This window comes from Eupeodes corollae, chromosome 2 (assembly GCF_945859685.1).
Source record: "Eupeodes corollae chromosome 2, idEupCoro1.1, whole genome shotgun sequence".
Taxonomy (NCBI): domain Eukaryota; kingdom Metazoa; phylum Arthropoda; class Insecta; order Diptera; family Syrphidae; genus Eupeodes; species Eupeodes corollae.
In genome coordinates this window covers 35,830,818-35,845,211 of record NC_079148.1, presented here as the reverse complement: position 1 = coordinate 35,845,211, position 14,394 = coordinate 35,830,818, and the positions used below count along the sequence as shown (strand labels likewise).

The 14,394-nt window shown below is 33.1% G+C and overlaps 1 protein-coding gene across 1 annotated transcript; it reads right to left on the bottom strand.

Moving 5' to 3' along the window:
• Positions 1–568: 568 nt before the first annotated feature.
• On the bottom strand, positions 569–3,989 carry LOC129947147 (hydroxysteroid dehydrogenase-like protein 2). The gene is made up of 6 exons (XM_056057592.1): positions 3,819–3,989; positions 3,664–3,763; positions 3,412–3,575; positions 1,619–1,832; positions 831–1,549; positions 569–769 (listed from the first exon to the last, which is right to left on the bottom strand). Exons 2-6 carry the CDS (start codon positions 3,672–3,674, stop codon positions 657–659), a joined length of 1,221 nt encoding a protein of 406 aa, XP_055913567.1. The 5' UTR covers positions 3,675–3,763; positions 3,819–3,989; the 3' UTR covers positions 569–656.
• Between the last annotated feature and the right edge of the window lie 10,405 nt (positions 3,990–14,394).

Genomic DNA, 14,394 nt, shown 5'->3' with positions numbered 1-14,394 from the left:
GGTATCTCTTACAACACCTTTTGCCGTAGCTGTAGTGACCAAAGAGAAAGTGAAACCATAATCCATTTCCTCTGCAAATGTCCTGCTTTGGCAAACACCAGAATGAAATGCTTTGCAAAAGCATTCTTTAAAGAACTTGATGAGCTATCTGAGACAAAAATTAGAGACCTAATCTTTGTTTTCAATGCGACAAAATGGCTCTAACATAATCGCTATGAAGCTTCTTAATCAATCTATCCCTTTCAATCAAAGGTCAAACGAGTTTTTGGTATCAAAACTGCGCACTACAGCGCTAATTGGATCTCAGGCTAGGTTGCCTTAAGATCGCCATTTCTACCTACCTACCATCACTTTTTTATTACTTTTACCTCAAAGTAGATGCTTTGTCGGTTGCATATTTTTGCGGGTGTCCTACGTTTTATTTTCTATAATAAATACAGATTTTTCGTCGCTTCTAATTCAACTCTATAATTTACCTTCATATAGAATGCCCTTTACTGACTGGACCTATTATTTTTTGGGTTGAAGATGTTTCAAGAAACATGGATCCTAAAAAGATTATCAATACAAATTTTAAGTATAAAAATACAAGTATATTTCCAATGCAAAAATTAACAAATTTCCATTTTTATCTAAAACAAAATATATAAATTAAACTACAACTTCGACTTAAAACCATCCATTAGTTTAGAGAGTTTCATGGCTTTATGAAGATCTCCATTTATTTTCAATTTTCCCGACATAAAAGCTGTTGGAGCCTTCAATTTTCCTAAAAAATAAACAACAAATAAACTTCATTCTTCAAATTGTCTTAAAACTTTATAACAAACCTGCAAACATATCGTTAAAATTGTCCGATGACATTGTTAAAATAGCATCGGGGCTTGTTTGTGGTGTTCCTTGACCACATTTGCCTGATCCAGTCTTTAAATCCAAGAACCAAACACCCTTTTCATTGCCCTCTACATTGAATTGGTAGATTGCTTGTGTCTTACTAACTAACTCATCACTTAGTAGACCTTCGATTTTCTTAAACAACTTCGGGATACTGCCATCACTTTTCACTGTTGTTCCTACTTTATTGATTTCCTTCGACATATCAGTTGTGTCTAGGAAAAAGTCACCCATCAATTTGTCAGCATTTTCAGGAACACAAGCATATTGCTTTAGATCGGTTATCCCTTCGGCTGTAAGGACCTCGTCGTCAATAAAGAAATTTCCTGTACATGCCTTTGGTTCACGACACAAAACGGCATAAGCAGCATCGGACATAATTTCGGGTTTTCTTGAGAATTGATTACTATCGGGACCGCTTAACATTTCAATAGCTGCAGTATGGATAGCAGTACGTGGCCAGAGAGCATTCACTCCTATGGGGATGTTTTTGAATTCCTCAGCCATGCCAAGGACACACATTGACATACCGTATTTGGCCATTGTGTAGGCAACATGGTTGCCAAACCAAAGTGGTGACATATTCAGAGGAGGTGAAATGTTCAAAATGTGGGCATGGTTACTCTTTTCCAAAAATGGTAAACATTCCTTGGAACTGTAATTTTCACAGTTATTGGGTTAAGAAAATAATATACTGACGAAAAGAGTTTTTTTTAGAACTTACACCAAAAAAGTTCCTCGGGTGTTGATGCTGTGCATGAGATCATAACGTTTCATATCAGTTTGGGCAGTTTGTGTTAGTGATATGGCACTGGCGTTGTTTACGAGTATATCGATACCTCCAAACTTTTCAACTGCCATTTTGACGGCACTCTTAACTTGGTTTTCATCGCGTACATCGACTATACAAGGCAGAGCTTTGCCACCGGCTTTCTCAACTGAAATGAAATACAATCGCTTAGTTTACTCTTATAAAATTAGGAGTTTATTTTTCTTGCAAATAAAATTATATATTGGTTGTTTTACTAAAAGTAATCTGCAAGAACAATTTCCGAGATACAAAAATGCTGAATCACTCAGGAACTCTATCGGTAAAAATGAAAAAAATCAAACTTGTCTTGGTCTTAGTTATCTTCTGATAAGAATTATTTTTAAAATCATAAAAAATATTACAAAAACTTCCGATTTCATTTGCTCTTTTACCTTTGCCTTTTATTTTATTTTTCATCTAATAACGAGAACACAATAATTATTATTTAATTCGTTTCATTTCCCTCCCTCGAACATTGAACACAAATTTCTTTTTCGAGGAAAGTTTAGTGCAATGGTAGCCAGAAGTCTAGTTATGGTAAAGAAAAATGTGTTTGTTTAGAAGAGTATCGGACATTCAAAAACTTTTGTAGGATCTCAATCATCGATGCTCATTTAGTTCCACACTCATAGCCAAAACTCCATGATACAAAACCTTTAGCGTCCTGTCTAGCTTTTGGGCCACTACTATTGACACCATTCTTTCTTGAATGAGTGTTTTCAAAGAGTTGAATGTCTTATTAATGCTGTTTATAACGGGTATTTTTTTTTTAAGCCTGGTTTTTAATTTGGCAATATTTTTCTTCGGAGTGGGTCTTTTTGACAGCTGTCACTTGATTTACTGTCAGTTTGGTTTGCCTTTTCATAATTAATACAATAAGCAAGTTCAGACAAAATAGAGACCTCATTTGCAGTTAACTGCATGCTTTGAGCGTACATTTTGACCAAGTTTTTCAAGTGTCATAAATTTTAAACTCAGAACTTTACTTCACTAAGCTCTACCGTCAGTTCATCGATTTGTAATTTTACTAATTTCTCTTCCTATTTGAGAAGGCACCAAAGGGTACAGAAAATAAATTATTCAGAGTAATAAACTTCAGCATTAAATTGAATAAAAAAGCATGATTAGCTGTCATTTTGACATAAGCAAGGTTGACTTTTCTGTTAGAACTGATTTTGGTGGACCTTCGTGAACCTCAGTGAAGGGCGAAGGATTGAAATTGATATTTTAGAATTTAACAGTGCTAAAAGAATGAGCTTTAATACTTAACGGGATGCCAAACTGCCAAAACCCATGTATGTGCCTAGATAAAAAATCACTTCGAAAAATTAACTCTGCTGAATTCTAGGTTGCTAGACAACACTTTTAAAGTTGTAAACAAGATAAATCGAACTCAAATAACCAGAGTACTTCTTGAAAATTAAAAACTCTTCAAAACGTACAATATACTTCATTCTACCAAGGCCCAAAGCCTCTGTAGTAATATTTTTAGAATTGTAATAAGTTTTTCTCTGTTTCTCTATTATATTGTTTAACCTAATTCTTTATAATATTTCCCGTCTTTTGCGACCCAAATTCATTATAAATTATTCCAGAAACTGAACAAACTAAACTTATCAATTTATGCATAACTAAACTACCTACTGATGAGAATATTATTATGTTATGCTAATTAGCACTTATGAACATGATTTTGTATTATTTACTTTCTTCGGCAGCGGTATAGATTGTTCCAGGGAGTTTTGGGTGCGGTTCGGCTGTCTTAGCTGCCACTACAATATTGGCACCATCCTGAGCAGCTTTCAATGCAATCGCTTTTCCAATTCCTCTTGATGCTCCTGTAATGAAAAGTGTGCGACCAGCTAATTTCCTACAGAAATGATGTTCCCATTAGAAATATGTAACTTTCTTTCTTATTACTGACCATAGTATTATTTGTATGGATTTCATTAACTCACCCGGTATTCATTTTAATTATTTAAATATTGATTTCTTGAACACAAAAGTGAAACTTTCTTCGTAACTTCCTTAACAAATAAAAATCACCTGTCGCCCTCACTAGGATAAAGTCTTTAGATTAGAATTAAAACTTATACAACTTAACAGTGCTTACAAATTAGTCAAATGTCGCTCGATATTGATTGAACTTTGAACTTTTTTAGATCAAATACATAGATTTTTTCAATTGTTGATCTTTGGACCCAGATTTCTTCTTTTTACAGGCTGATTTTTAAAACTAGCGGAGCGCCACGCAATACCAAAGACAAACAACAAGAATTTATATATGGAATTTATGTCGTTCGGGATAGGAAGAGTTCTGTCAAATATTCAATCAGCTGTTAAGAGAAATATGTATAGGTTTCCTTGTTTAACTCTTGACAAGATTGTAGCTATCTTTGTTGTGCATGAAAAGTATTATCAATTTCGTAGTGCAGAGCCGTCGTTAGAGTACTAGTTGGAGATAGTTTTTTTCTATACCAGAATGAGAACTTAAAACATGAGCTTTTTGTACTTTTTTCTTTGCTGGGTATTTTTTAAAAGCAAAAATCGTTGTGAAAACCCATTTTTTTTTTTAACTCAAGTAGTCTTGTTAATATTGAAGTTTGTTTGTGGTTAGTTTTGTTTGACTTCTTAAATGATATCAAACGTTCACATGTGTTTTTTTGGAGAAACGTCATTCTTTTAACACAATTCATTAGATTTCCAAAATAATTTTCAAAAGAGACTAACAACTCCATTAACGCCCTAAAAAATGTGTAAGCTGTTTTAGAGCATTTTTGTACGGTTTAAAAAAAAAACTGTCAGTTGGATTTTTCTGAAACTGTTGCTAAATGTGAAAAACAATATTTTGTCTACCTATGTCTATGAAATAAATTTTAAATCTTTTGATATCAAGGTATTTTATATTCAATGTTTACAAACTTCTTGCAGGTAAACATTTTTTGTAAAAAATCAAATTCAATTGGCGGGAATTTTTCGTAAAAAATTATTAGATGTCATTCTTAGGAGTTAATCTTTAATTATTTGAGCTGTAAAATGTCTAAGTAAGTTGATTTTTTCACTTCCAACAGAAAGTTATTGCAATCAGTCCCATTTGTCGAACTGAAAATTTTGACATTTTTAGTGTTTCAAGGTCCCTAGAACCTAGATCAAAGGTTTTTAGAGAGATGTTTGTATGTGTACGTTCAATAGTTTGTATGATATTACCTCGAAAATAATTCTATGCATAGCAGAATAGGGTTTTTAATATCTGGTAACATTTTTAGAAAAATCGATGAGACAATTTTTAAAACTCTTCAGAAATACTTCTAAAAATTGGTAAAATTGATTATATTCTTGGCAAAAAAATAAAAGATATTGGCTTCAAAATATTAGCAACTGACTGATACATTTTTAACTCGAATATCTCGATTGAAAATTTATTCATTAAAAAATGATTGTATTCTTTACAAAATATTATTTTAAACATCAAGTAATTTGTATAGAAAATCTAACTGACAGTCATTCTTTATAAAAAAGAGGCTGGGATGCGACCCACACTGATAACTTCCCATCCCGTCTGTCGATTTGTCTTGCTTAAAAGTTTGTCGATATGTACTCGTATCAATTTTAACCAAATTTGCGTACTATTTTTTGTAGATTTTATTTTTTTTATGAAGAAACGGATTGTTGAATTTTTATATAAAAAATACTGAATATCGAAATATTTTTAAATTTTGAAAAGCTATTTGAGTCGAAAATCAATTTTTACCAACTTTTGTTAATTTTTTTTTAGGTTTTTAATTTTTTGTACAAAACTGACAGCTCGTTTTTTTTCAAAATTTTACTGAATGTTGAAAACAATATTTCTTATAAGATAAAATTAGTTTGAAGCCAATACCTACAACTTTTGGAAAGATATTTGAGTCGAAAATCAATTTTTACCAACTTTTATAAATTTTTTTTAGGTTTTTATTTTTTGTAAGAAAAACTGTCAATTTGATTTTTCTCAAACTTTGTCCTAGTGTTGAAAACAATATTTCTTATAAGTAAAAATTAATAAGAAGCTATTATCTCAATTTTTTGGAAAGATATTTGAGTCGAAAATCATTTTTTACCAACTTTAATTTTTTTTCCGGTTTTTAATTTTTTCTAAAAAAAAAATGTCATTTCGATTTTTTTCAAAATGTTACTGAATGTTGAAAACAATAATTTTTGAAAGATAAAAGTAAATTAATGCCAATATCTCAAAGTTTTGAAAAGATATTTGAGTCGAAAATCAATTTTTACCAACTTTTATTTATTTTTTTTTAGGTTTTTATTTTTTGTAAAAAAACTATCGATTCGATTTTTCTCAAAATTTTATCAGATGTCAAAAACATTATTCTTCGTTGCACAAAATTGTTTTGGAGATGAAATCATATTTTAGTCGTAAAATTTTGGAGGTGACTATTTTTTTTTGATTTATAAAAAAACCGTTAAATGGAATTTTTTCAAAAATTTACTTGTTTGATATCACGTTACAGTTTATTATATACAATTTAGTTCAAGTCTCTAGCGTTTTTGGTTCGTAAGATATTTAGGGTTAACCAAAATGTTCACCTTTTTTTCAAACTATAAATAAAAATAAATTGAGTGGCGCAAAAGTCCGTTGAGAACTAGGGCCTAGTGACTTACAACTCTCAACCATTCCTGTGTGCGAGTAATGTTGTCAGGAATGGAGGGGACCTACAGTTTATATGCCGAATCCGAACGGCTAATTTGAGAAAGCACTTTTTCGTGACAAGAGTTACTCTTGTAGAATTTGTCAATTTCTCGCAAGAGGCAGTACCCGTGAAAAGACTTTAGATGGCATATGCAGGGATCGAACCCAAGACCTCTAGCATGACAGTCCAACGCACTAACCATCATGCCACGGGTACTACCGTTTTTTCAAACTGCTATGGTAAAAAAACCACCCACGCAATTTTCTTGAGAGCCCTTTCTGCATCTTTCTGCCTTATTATCTGTATAACAAAATGTATTTGAAGTCGATATCTCTTCTGGTTCTTGAGCTATGGACGACGAAAAAAACGTCGCGAACGTACGGACGTACGTTCACACGCACGCAAAGGCATCTTTCTAAAAATCTTTTATTTCGACTCTAGGAACCTTGAAACGTCGAGAAATGTCAAAACTTTAAATTTGACAAATCGGATCCATTACAAGAACTTCCTAAGGGAAGTTAAAAATAAAAATACAACACCAAATTGGTAAAAACTCATTTCTTACCCTTAAATCTCGAAAATAAATGAAGGACTTGATTTCAAAATTGTTATGTTGTAACTGTTGTTAAAATTTCATAAATTTTTTTAAAAATCTATAAATTTTGTTTTACATATATTAACATGGAAAGAGGTAAAAAGGACTTTTAAAAAATTTAATGGGTGGTTTTGTTTTAAATAAAGGAATTTAAAAAAGGAAACATTTTGTTTGACCTTGTATATCTCACGAACGGGATACCAAATCAGACCAAATTAGTATAATCTTGAAAAAATTAAATTAACGCTTTTTTATAAAAACAAATATTAATTGTAATCTCGAATATTTTTTGAACAAAAAATGGTATTACCTTCAGAATAATTGTATGTAAAGAAGAATAACGTTTTTGACATCTGGTAATAATTTGAGAAAATTCCAAATAACGGTTGTTTTTACAAAAAATCTAAACTTAAAAAAAACTACTTAAAGTTGGTAAAAATTGATTTCGATTTAAATTTCTTTTTGAAAATAAAAGATATTGCCTGTAAACTAATTTTATTCTATACAAAATATTTTTAATTTTTAAGAAACATCCTACAACCAGTTTTAGGTCCGTAAAGTGTTTCCAGCTTGACGTCAAGCTGGGAATGCCAAAAGTTTGAGTGGGAAGTGACTTTTGAACCAAGTCGGGATTAGAGCACTAAATTGGCACAAAAAGAGCCCTAAATCACCCCATCATTAAGATTTCGAAATTCGATTGTGGTGTTTCCAGCTTTACGCAAAATTTTTAAAAACTGATGTTCGATTCGAATATTTCGAGAATAGATTGAAGCATTGACTTCAAAATTATTTCATTCAAAGCAAAATGTTGTTGATAATATTTTGAAAGATATCCCATCGGTTTTATTTTAATAAGAAATAAAAGTTTTCAAACAATGCTAAAATTGATAAAAATTGTATTTCGACACAAAAATGTCATGAACAAGACAGAAAATAAAATTAAACTTATTTTTTCATATGCATAATATTGTCACTAATTTTAAGTTATCTTTTTTTTTGGAAAAAATCAATTGATAACTTTTTTTTTACAAAATACGGAAACCTACAAAACCAACAAAAAAACTGCTAAAAAATGGTTCACGACTCAAGTGTGATTTTACCAAAGAAAGGAATTGACTTCAAATTTCTTATCGCACAAAAATATTGTTAGTAATATTTTGTTAAAGTCTTAGAAAAATCGACAAGAATCGGCATCGATGGGAAGTTATCAGAGTGGGTCGGATCCAAACTCTTCGTAATTTTTTAAAACAGAAATTAAAGAATAGATGAACAACTAAAATATTAAATTTCCAAAGCCATTTTGAAAACATTAGTAACTCGTTTTTATGACATCAACTTTAAAGTTTAAAAATGAGTGATACTTGATGGTGTTCAAATGGAACTCTTTGACGTTTCATCATTTTTTTTTGCCCCTATTTATTTAAGCAGCGATGGAGGAAGTCTATGTGTGTTGTCCGAAATATAAGAAATGCCGATGTGGGAAGCGACCACCATTTGGTTGTCCTGAGTTTCAAATTAAAAACCGCGGCTGTATAAAGACAATCGCAGAATTCAGCAAGAAATCCAAAATTCAATACGAATGTTTTAAGTGATCCCAACATAAGTCGTTGCTATATCAACACCCTTAACTACAAAGCTTCGTCATTAAATGTGAGTGTTGACTCAGGTGTTGACGAGATGTGGGGTCAAATTAAAAGTGTTTTTATGGAGGCTGGGTCCGAGACTGTACCAAGGCGTACGAGAGTTAGTGACTCTTGGATATCCCAAGACACCTGGGAAAAAATCGAGCTTCGTAAATCGTTAAAGCTGCAAATAAACGCCGAGACAGACGAATATCGGATTGCACACAAGATGGTCTATTGTTGTGTAAGACGTTACATCAGGGTGAGGGTAGATGGACCTGTTGATAATGCAAGAAGAGGAGATATCCGAGAATTGTACCAAATAGCCAAAGAAGTTATTGGGAAAAAAGCAACAACAATCATTCTGTAATGGATGTGGATGGGACACTATTGGTATCAATTAAAGATCAACTTCGCAGGTGGAAGGATCACTTTTGTGCTCTGTTAAATGAGGACCCCGTTGAACAGAGTGCTGAAGTGCCCCAACTTTACGAGATGCGCAGATCCTTTAGGGGTATTGACATCAAACCCCCTTCAGTAGCGGAAATTGAAAAACAGCGATTAATTTCAAAAACAACAAAGCAGCGGGCTTGACGGAGTACCAGCGGAATTCCTGAAAGCTGATCCCGCCACAGCAGCTAGTATCTTGCATCCGCTTATACAAACTGTTTGGGAAAACGAAACCTATCCCAGGGAATGGAAGGATGGAGTGATTGTTAAGATGCCAAAAAAAGGTGATCTCAAGAACTGCAACAATTACCGTTTTGTCCGTTTTCCCAAAGCTGATAACAACTTTAATCCTCGAACGGATAATGGCTACAAGAATTGAGACTACACTTAAGATTAATCAAGCTGGCTTTCGCAGCGGTCAGAATTTCTAACACCGCTAAACCTCATGTTTGTAGATTTTGAGAAGGCCTTTGATCAAGTTAACCGAGAATGTATATGGAGATCACTTCTTGAGAGAGGAATTCCTTCAAAAATTGTTGCCATTATATAGGAGTCCTACAACAATGCAAGGTGTTTCGTGTTGCATAATGGGCAGCTATCCGACTCTTTCGAAGTGCTTCAGGGTGTGAGACAAGGGGATGTTTTATCGCCAATTCTTTTTCTGCTGGCGATAGATGATGTTCTGACGGCCAGCGTCGGTAAAACTGAGAGGCAAGGTATTCAATAGAGAAGGTTTGAAAGGCTTAGTCATTTAGACTATGCCGACTATATATGTATGTCTCATGGAAAATAACAAAGTAGGGCTGACTGAGATGTGTCAAACTTTACTGGGGAAAAGAGAGTAGTGCGGTCTGAAAATAAATAGCAAAAAGACACAAATAATGCTAACAGGCCCACCAACACAACATCGTATTATTTTGCATGACATGCCTGTTTGAGGTAGAACAATTTAATTACCTCGGAAGTATTGTATCAGCAAATGGTGGTACGGATCTGGACGTAAAAAGCATAATAAATAAAGCTCGCGTTCCCTTTGGTGCTCTGTCCCAAATTTGGAATCCAGTCAAGTCTCCTTACACTAAACTGAGATTCTTCGAATCCAATGTGAAATCCGTGCTATTATATGTGAAACATCGAAAGTCTCGGCCACCATCTCGAGAAAATCGCAGGCTTTTGTGAACCGCTGTCTACATCACATCCTTAAAATTCGCTGGCCACAAACAATATCTAACCAGGAATTGGCGAAGGACAGGACAGAGCCGCTTGGACATTGACATCAGAAAGCGCAATTGGCAATAGGTTGTTCACATACTGAGGAAACCAAACGAATGATATTGCGAAGCAGTCCTTTGAATGGAATCCTCAGGGGTCACGGCGGGTTGGAAGACCAAGAACAACATGGAAATCTACAGTGCTATCGGAAGCTAACTCCAAGAGAAAGACGTGGCCACAGTTACGGTACCTAGCTGCAGATCGAGAAGGATGGAGACGTTTTGATGACGCCCTATGCCCCGTTCTGGGTTAAAGGACCTGATGATAACTCATTTAAACAAAACAAAGCCAACTTCACTTATTGTTTTAGTAGTTTGAATGGTCGCATTCACAAAGCTAGTGGCTAAGTAGTCATTATTCAACTAGCTTTGTGAATGCAAAACTACACTACGAAGCTAATCTGGAACTGTCATATTATTTGATAACTTTAACTTATCTTTTGTGTTTTTAAATTCAATAAAATCAAAATTAAGACACAATTTGAATGTTTTATATTTGAATAATAAACAATTTATTCCATTTTGAATTCGTGTAACTTTACCGAGCAGCTGATTTTGAAACGTCAAAATCATTCTCCACTAAATTTGTAGCCGAATTTTTTACTCTACGTCAGAGGGGAAATTTCAACTACTTTTGTAGTAAGATTTAGCCAATCAGAATCCCTTGACTACGTAGCCACTAGATTTGTGAATGTTACCTGTTAGTGCACATTGGTTTTGACGTTTCACAATCAGCTGCTCGGTAAGGACACAAGAATTCAAAATGAAATTAATCTTTCGGAATTTAAATACAAATATAAATTAATCGTATTATATCTTCTATTTGGTTTTATTGAATTTAAAAAGAAAAACAAATATTTAAAGCTCTGAAAACACAAATGTTTCTTATTTTATATATTTGTATTTGTTATTAATATGACAGTTCTGGATTGTCTAGCTTTGTAGTGCAATTTTGCATTTTGACTATGTAGCCACTAGCTTTGTGAATCCGCCCAATCAAAATGTCAGATCAGGTGTGTTTCATAATTATACCAAAGAGTTCTAAATGTAATCTGCTCAGAGTATTGCTGTGATCGCTCTGAGCATTAAGGATGAGCCACTGCGGATAAACTAGCCCTTTGGTACTTCAGCCCTTATCAAACTGGTTATATGTATATGTAGCTCAAAGAACGAATATTTAACAAATTAACAAACTTCCAGTTTTAAATTTAATTTACATCTGGTCAAAAAATCCTTGCTTCTATTAGTCAATTTCCTTAAACCTTTCCCTATTTCCTCTTTTAACATCCGTCATATTAACCAACTTAACGCAGAGGCGGCGGCCTTCTAAGACGCTAGATTCATTTGAATACACATACATAACATGTGTATGTAGATAAGGTAGGAAGGTAAATAAAAACATAATTTTTTTTCCAACGAAAGTCTGAAATTCAATTTCCTTATAGCGGAAAATCTTTCTTTATATTTAAACATTCATTTTCCATTTCATCATCATCATCACCATCATCGTCATCGCCATCATCATCTTCATCATGCAACACGTTGGCGTTCGTTGTAGCTCGGTCGGAAACAGTCATCTCATCCCAGAATTTATGTGCAGAAGTATTTAAGAACTAAAAAAAGGAAAAAGTGAAACTCTATAGCAGATAAGAGTCAACTACTATTCCCAGTACGTTGACTCTATTTGTGAGAAACAAGGATGGGTTTGGGGTTTGTGGCTGTCACTGAGGGTTCACCATCAACATCACCGTCAAAGCGTATCTGTCACCATCGCATCAGGCACTTTAGACTTCGTCATGAAGAAAATATATTTTTCATTTGTCTGTGATGGAGGTTACTCATGGGGTTTTCGTTCGGTCTATGAAATTGTCGCTGGTGCTTTGCTAACTATTCCTTTTCCAATATTGGTATTATTCTTTTCTCCATCCTCTCTAAGGAGTTTGCTTTTGTAATAAACATCAGTCGAATTTTAAACGGTCTTTAAAGTGAAGTCATTAAATTTTAGTGCATTTTGTAGATAAACTGATGACTATGTATTTAGTGAGATCGTAAAGTTCAAAATATTCCTTCAATCTTTGTTTGAGGATAAATCTGGTTTGTTCTTTTCTAAAGACGATAAAAACACTTGAACTTTTCTTTTGCTGAAAAATTGTTTTAGTTCCTAATTGAAGCTTTTACCATATTGTTTTCAAAATTACAAAACTTGATATGTCCCAATAAAACAGATATTGCTACAGCTTTAGCATCCAATATTGATCTATCCAAAAATGAGCTGTCATTTTCTGGGATCCAAAATTCGATTCAACAACCAATGGAAAACAACTCATAATTTGAACCATTTGCAAATACAATATTTTTGCATTTGAACTCCCTGAAAATTGCAGTAACCAAGTGTTTATAAAATTGTTAACGTATCAAAGTTCAAATGAAAGCCTATTTTACGTTTAACATTCTTCCTGAGACGATGGGCAGGTTCAGACAACATAAGGGATTTCATTTGCAGTCACATTTCGGAACTTTACTCCACTAACCCCTGTCTTCAGTTGATTATTCAAAAAAAACATTCAACGCGTATTTTGTATTAACAAAAATATTACTTACTTCTTTTCCAATTTGGTAACTAGGTACCCTCTTACATAAAACATCAAGTAGAATTGTGAAGAAAATAAATAAATCGCGGGATAATTAAGCTCAGCTTTAAGTTGAATGAAAAACTATGATAAGCTGTCTTTTTGATAAGTGGAATAGGCATTAGGGAGATTTTTCTTGATTAACTTTGCAGTCAACTTTTCGATATAGTTTACTTAATTGGAAGGTTATTTTTTGGCAGCTGAACAATCAATAGAATAGAAACTTGTTTGAGTTTAAAATCCCCCATGTCGCCTGAACCTGTCCAATCTTTTTCTAATTGGTGCAGACTAGAAAAACATACAACTTTTGCAAAATGTCAAAAGTAGTAATATGTTTTTCGCTTTGAACTTTGAACTGGTGCACGCGTCGTTTTTTAAAGAGATCCATCAATGATGTCAAAGCCTTATATATTTCATATGTTTGAAACTGTCCTTAAGATTTTTTTGAGAAGATGAACAATTGAGTTTGAAAATAAACTTTTTAAATGACATGAGTTGAAGCGTTTGTCATGGTGTTTTTGATTAATAATATCTAAGGACGTAAAATTACCAATAGAATGCTTGGAACAGATTATACCAATACTAAAGCTTCTGAACATTTTGTGTTGTTAAGATTTGGTTCTTTTTACAATTTATATATGGAAGTGATTTTGGTAGCACAACTAGTAGATTCTAATAACAAATAGAATTTTTTTTTATTTAGAAGAGAAACTGTCATTTGAAAGGGCTTGACGATCAATCCAACAAAATATAAGACAATTTTTGATGACCATAATTTTTCTTTAATACAAATTGTGATATTGTGTGCGATTCTTTTATGTTTCAGAAGACCTAATAATTTAGACTTTATTTATTTATTCATCGTCAATGGACATACATAACATGTTGACTACATAAATTAATAGTAATTTTACAATTATATAACATAGTAAAAATTTAAAACAATAATCTTAAACATATTACTAATCATTTGAAGGTCGACTTTATGATGAATTAAATTAAAAAGTGATTAAGAACAAGTAATAGGTTCATTTTGTCCATAGTTCGTAAAGTAACAAAGAATAAAAAAGAGAACGTCCCTGTTTCGTAGCTTCCTCTCAAGAACATAAAATGGCATACGCGATAGTGAATCCTGAGATTTTATTCTGCCATTTAGAATGCCCGTTATAAAATAAATGCTTAAACATTCTCTTCGACTTTTTAGCGACTACGAATAGCTGGGTAAACCCTTTCCAACCACCCTAAGTTCTTCAAACCAAAACGTGTGAATCTTTCATCTTGTCGGAGACCAAACAAAGCTGCAATATTCCAATATCGGCATTATTAAAAATATGTAAACATTTTCAAAGTGTAGGTTAGGTTAGGTTGGAGTGGCTGTCCAGATGTCATTGACGCACGTAGACCTCAAGGGTCCATTGTGATACCACTAATAAGGT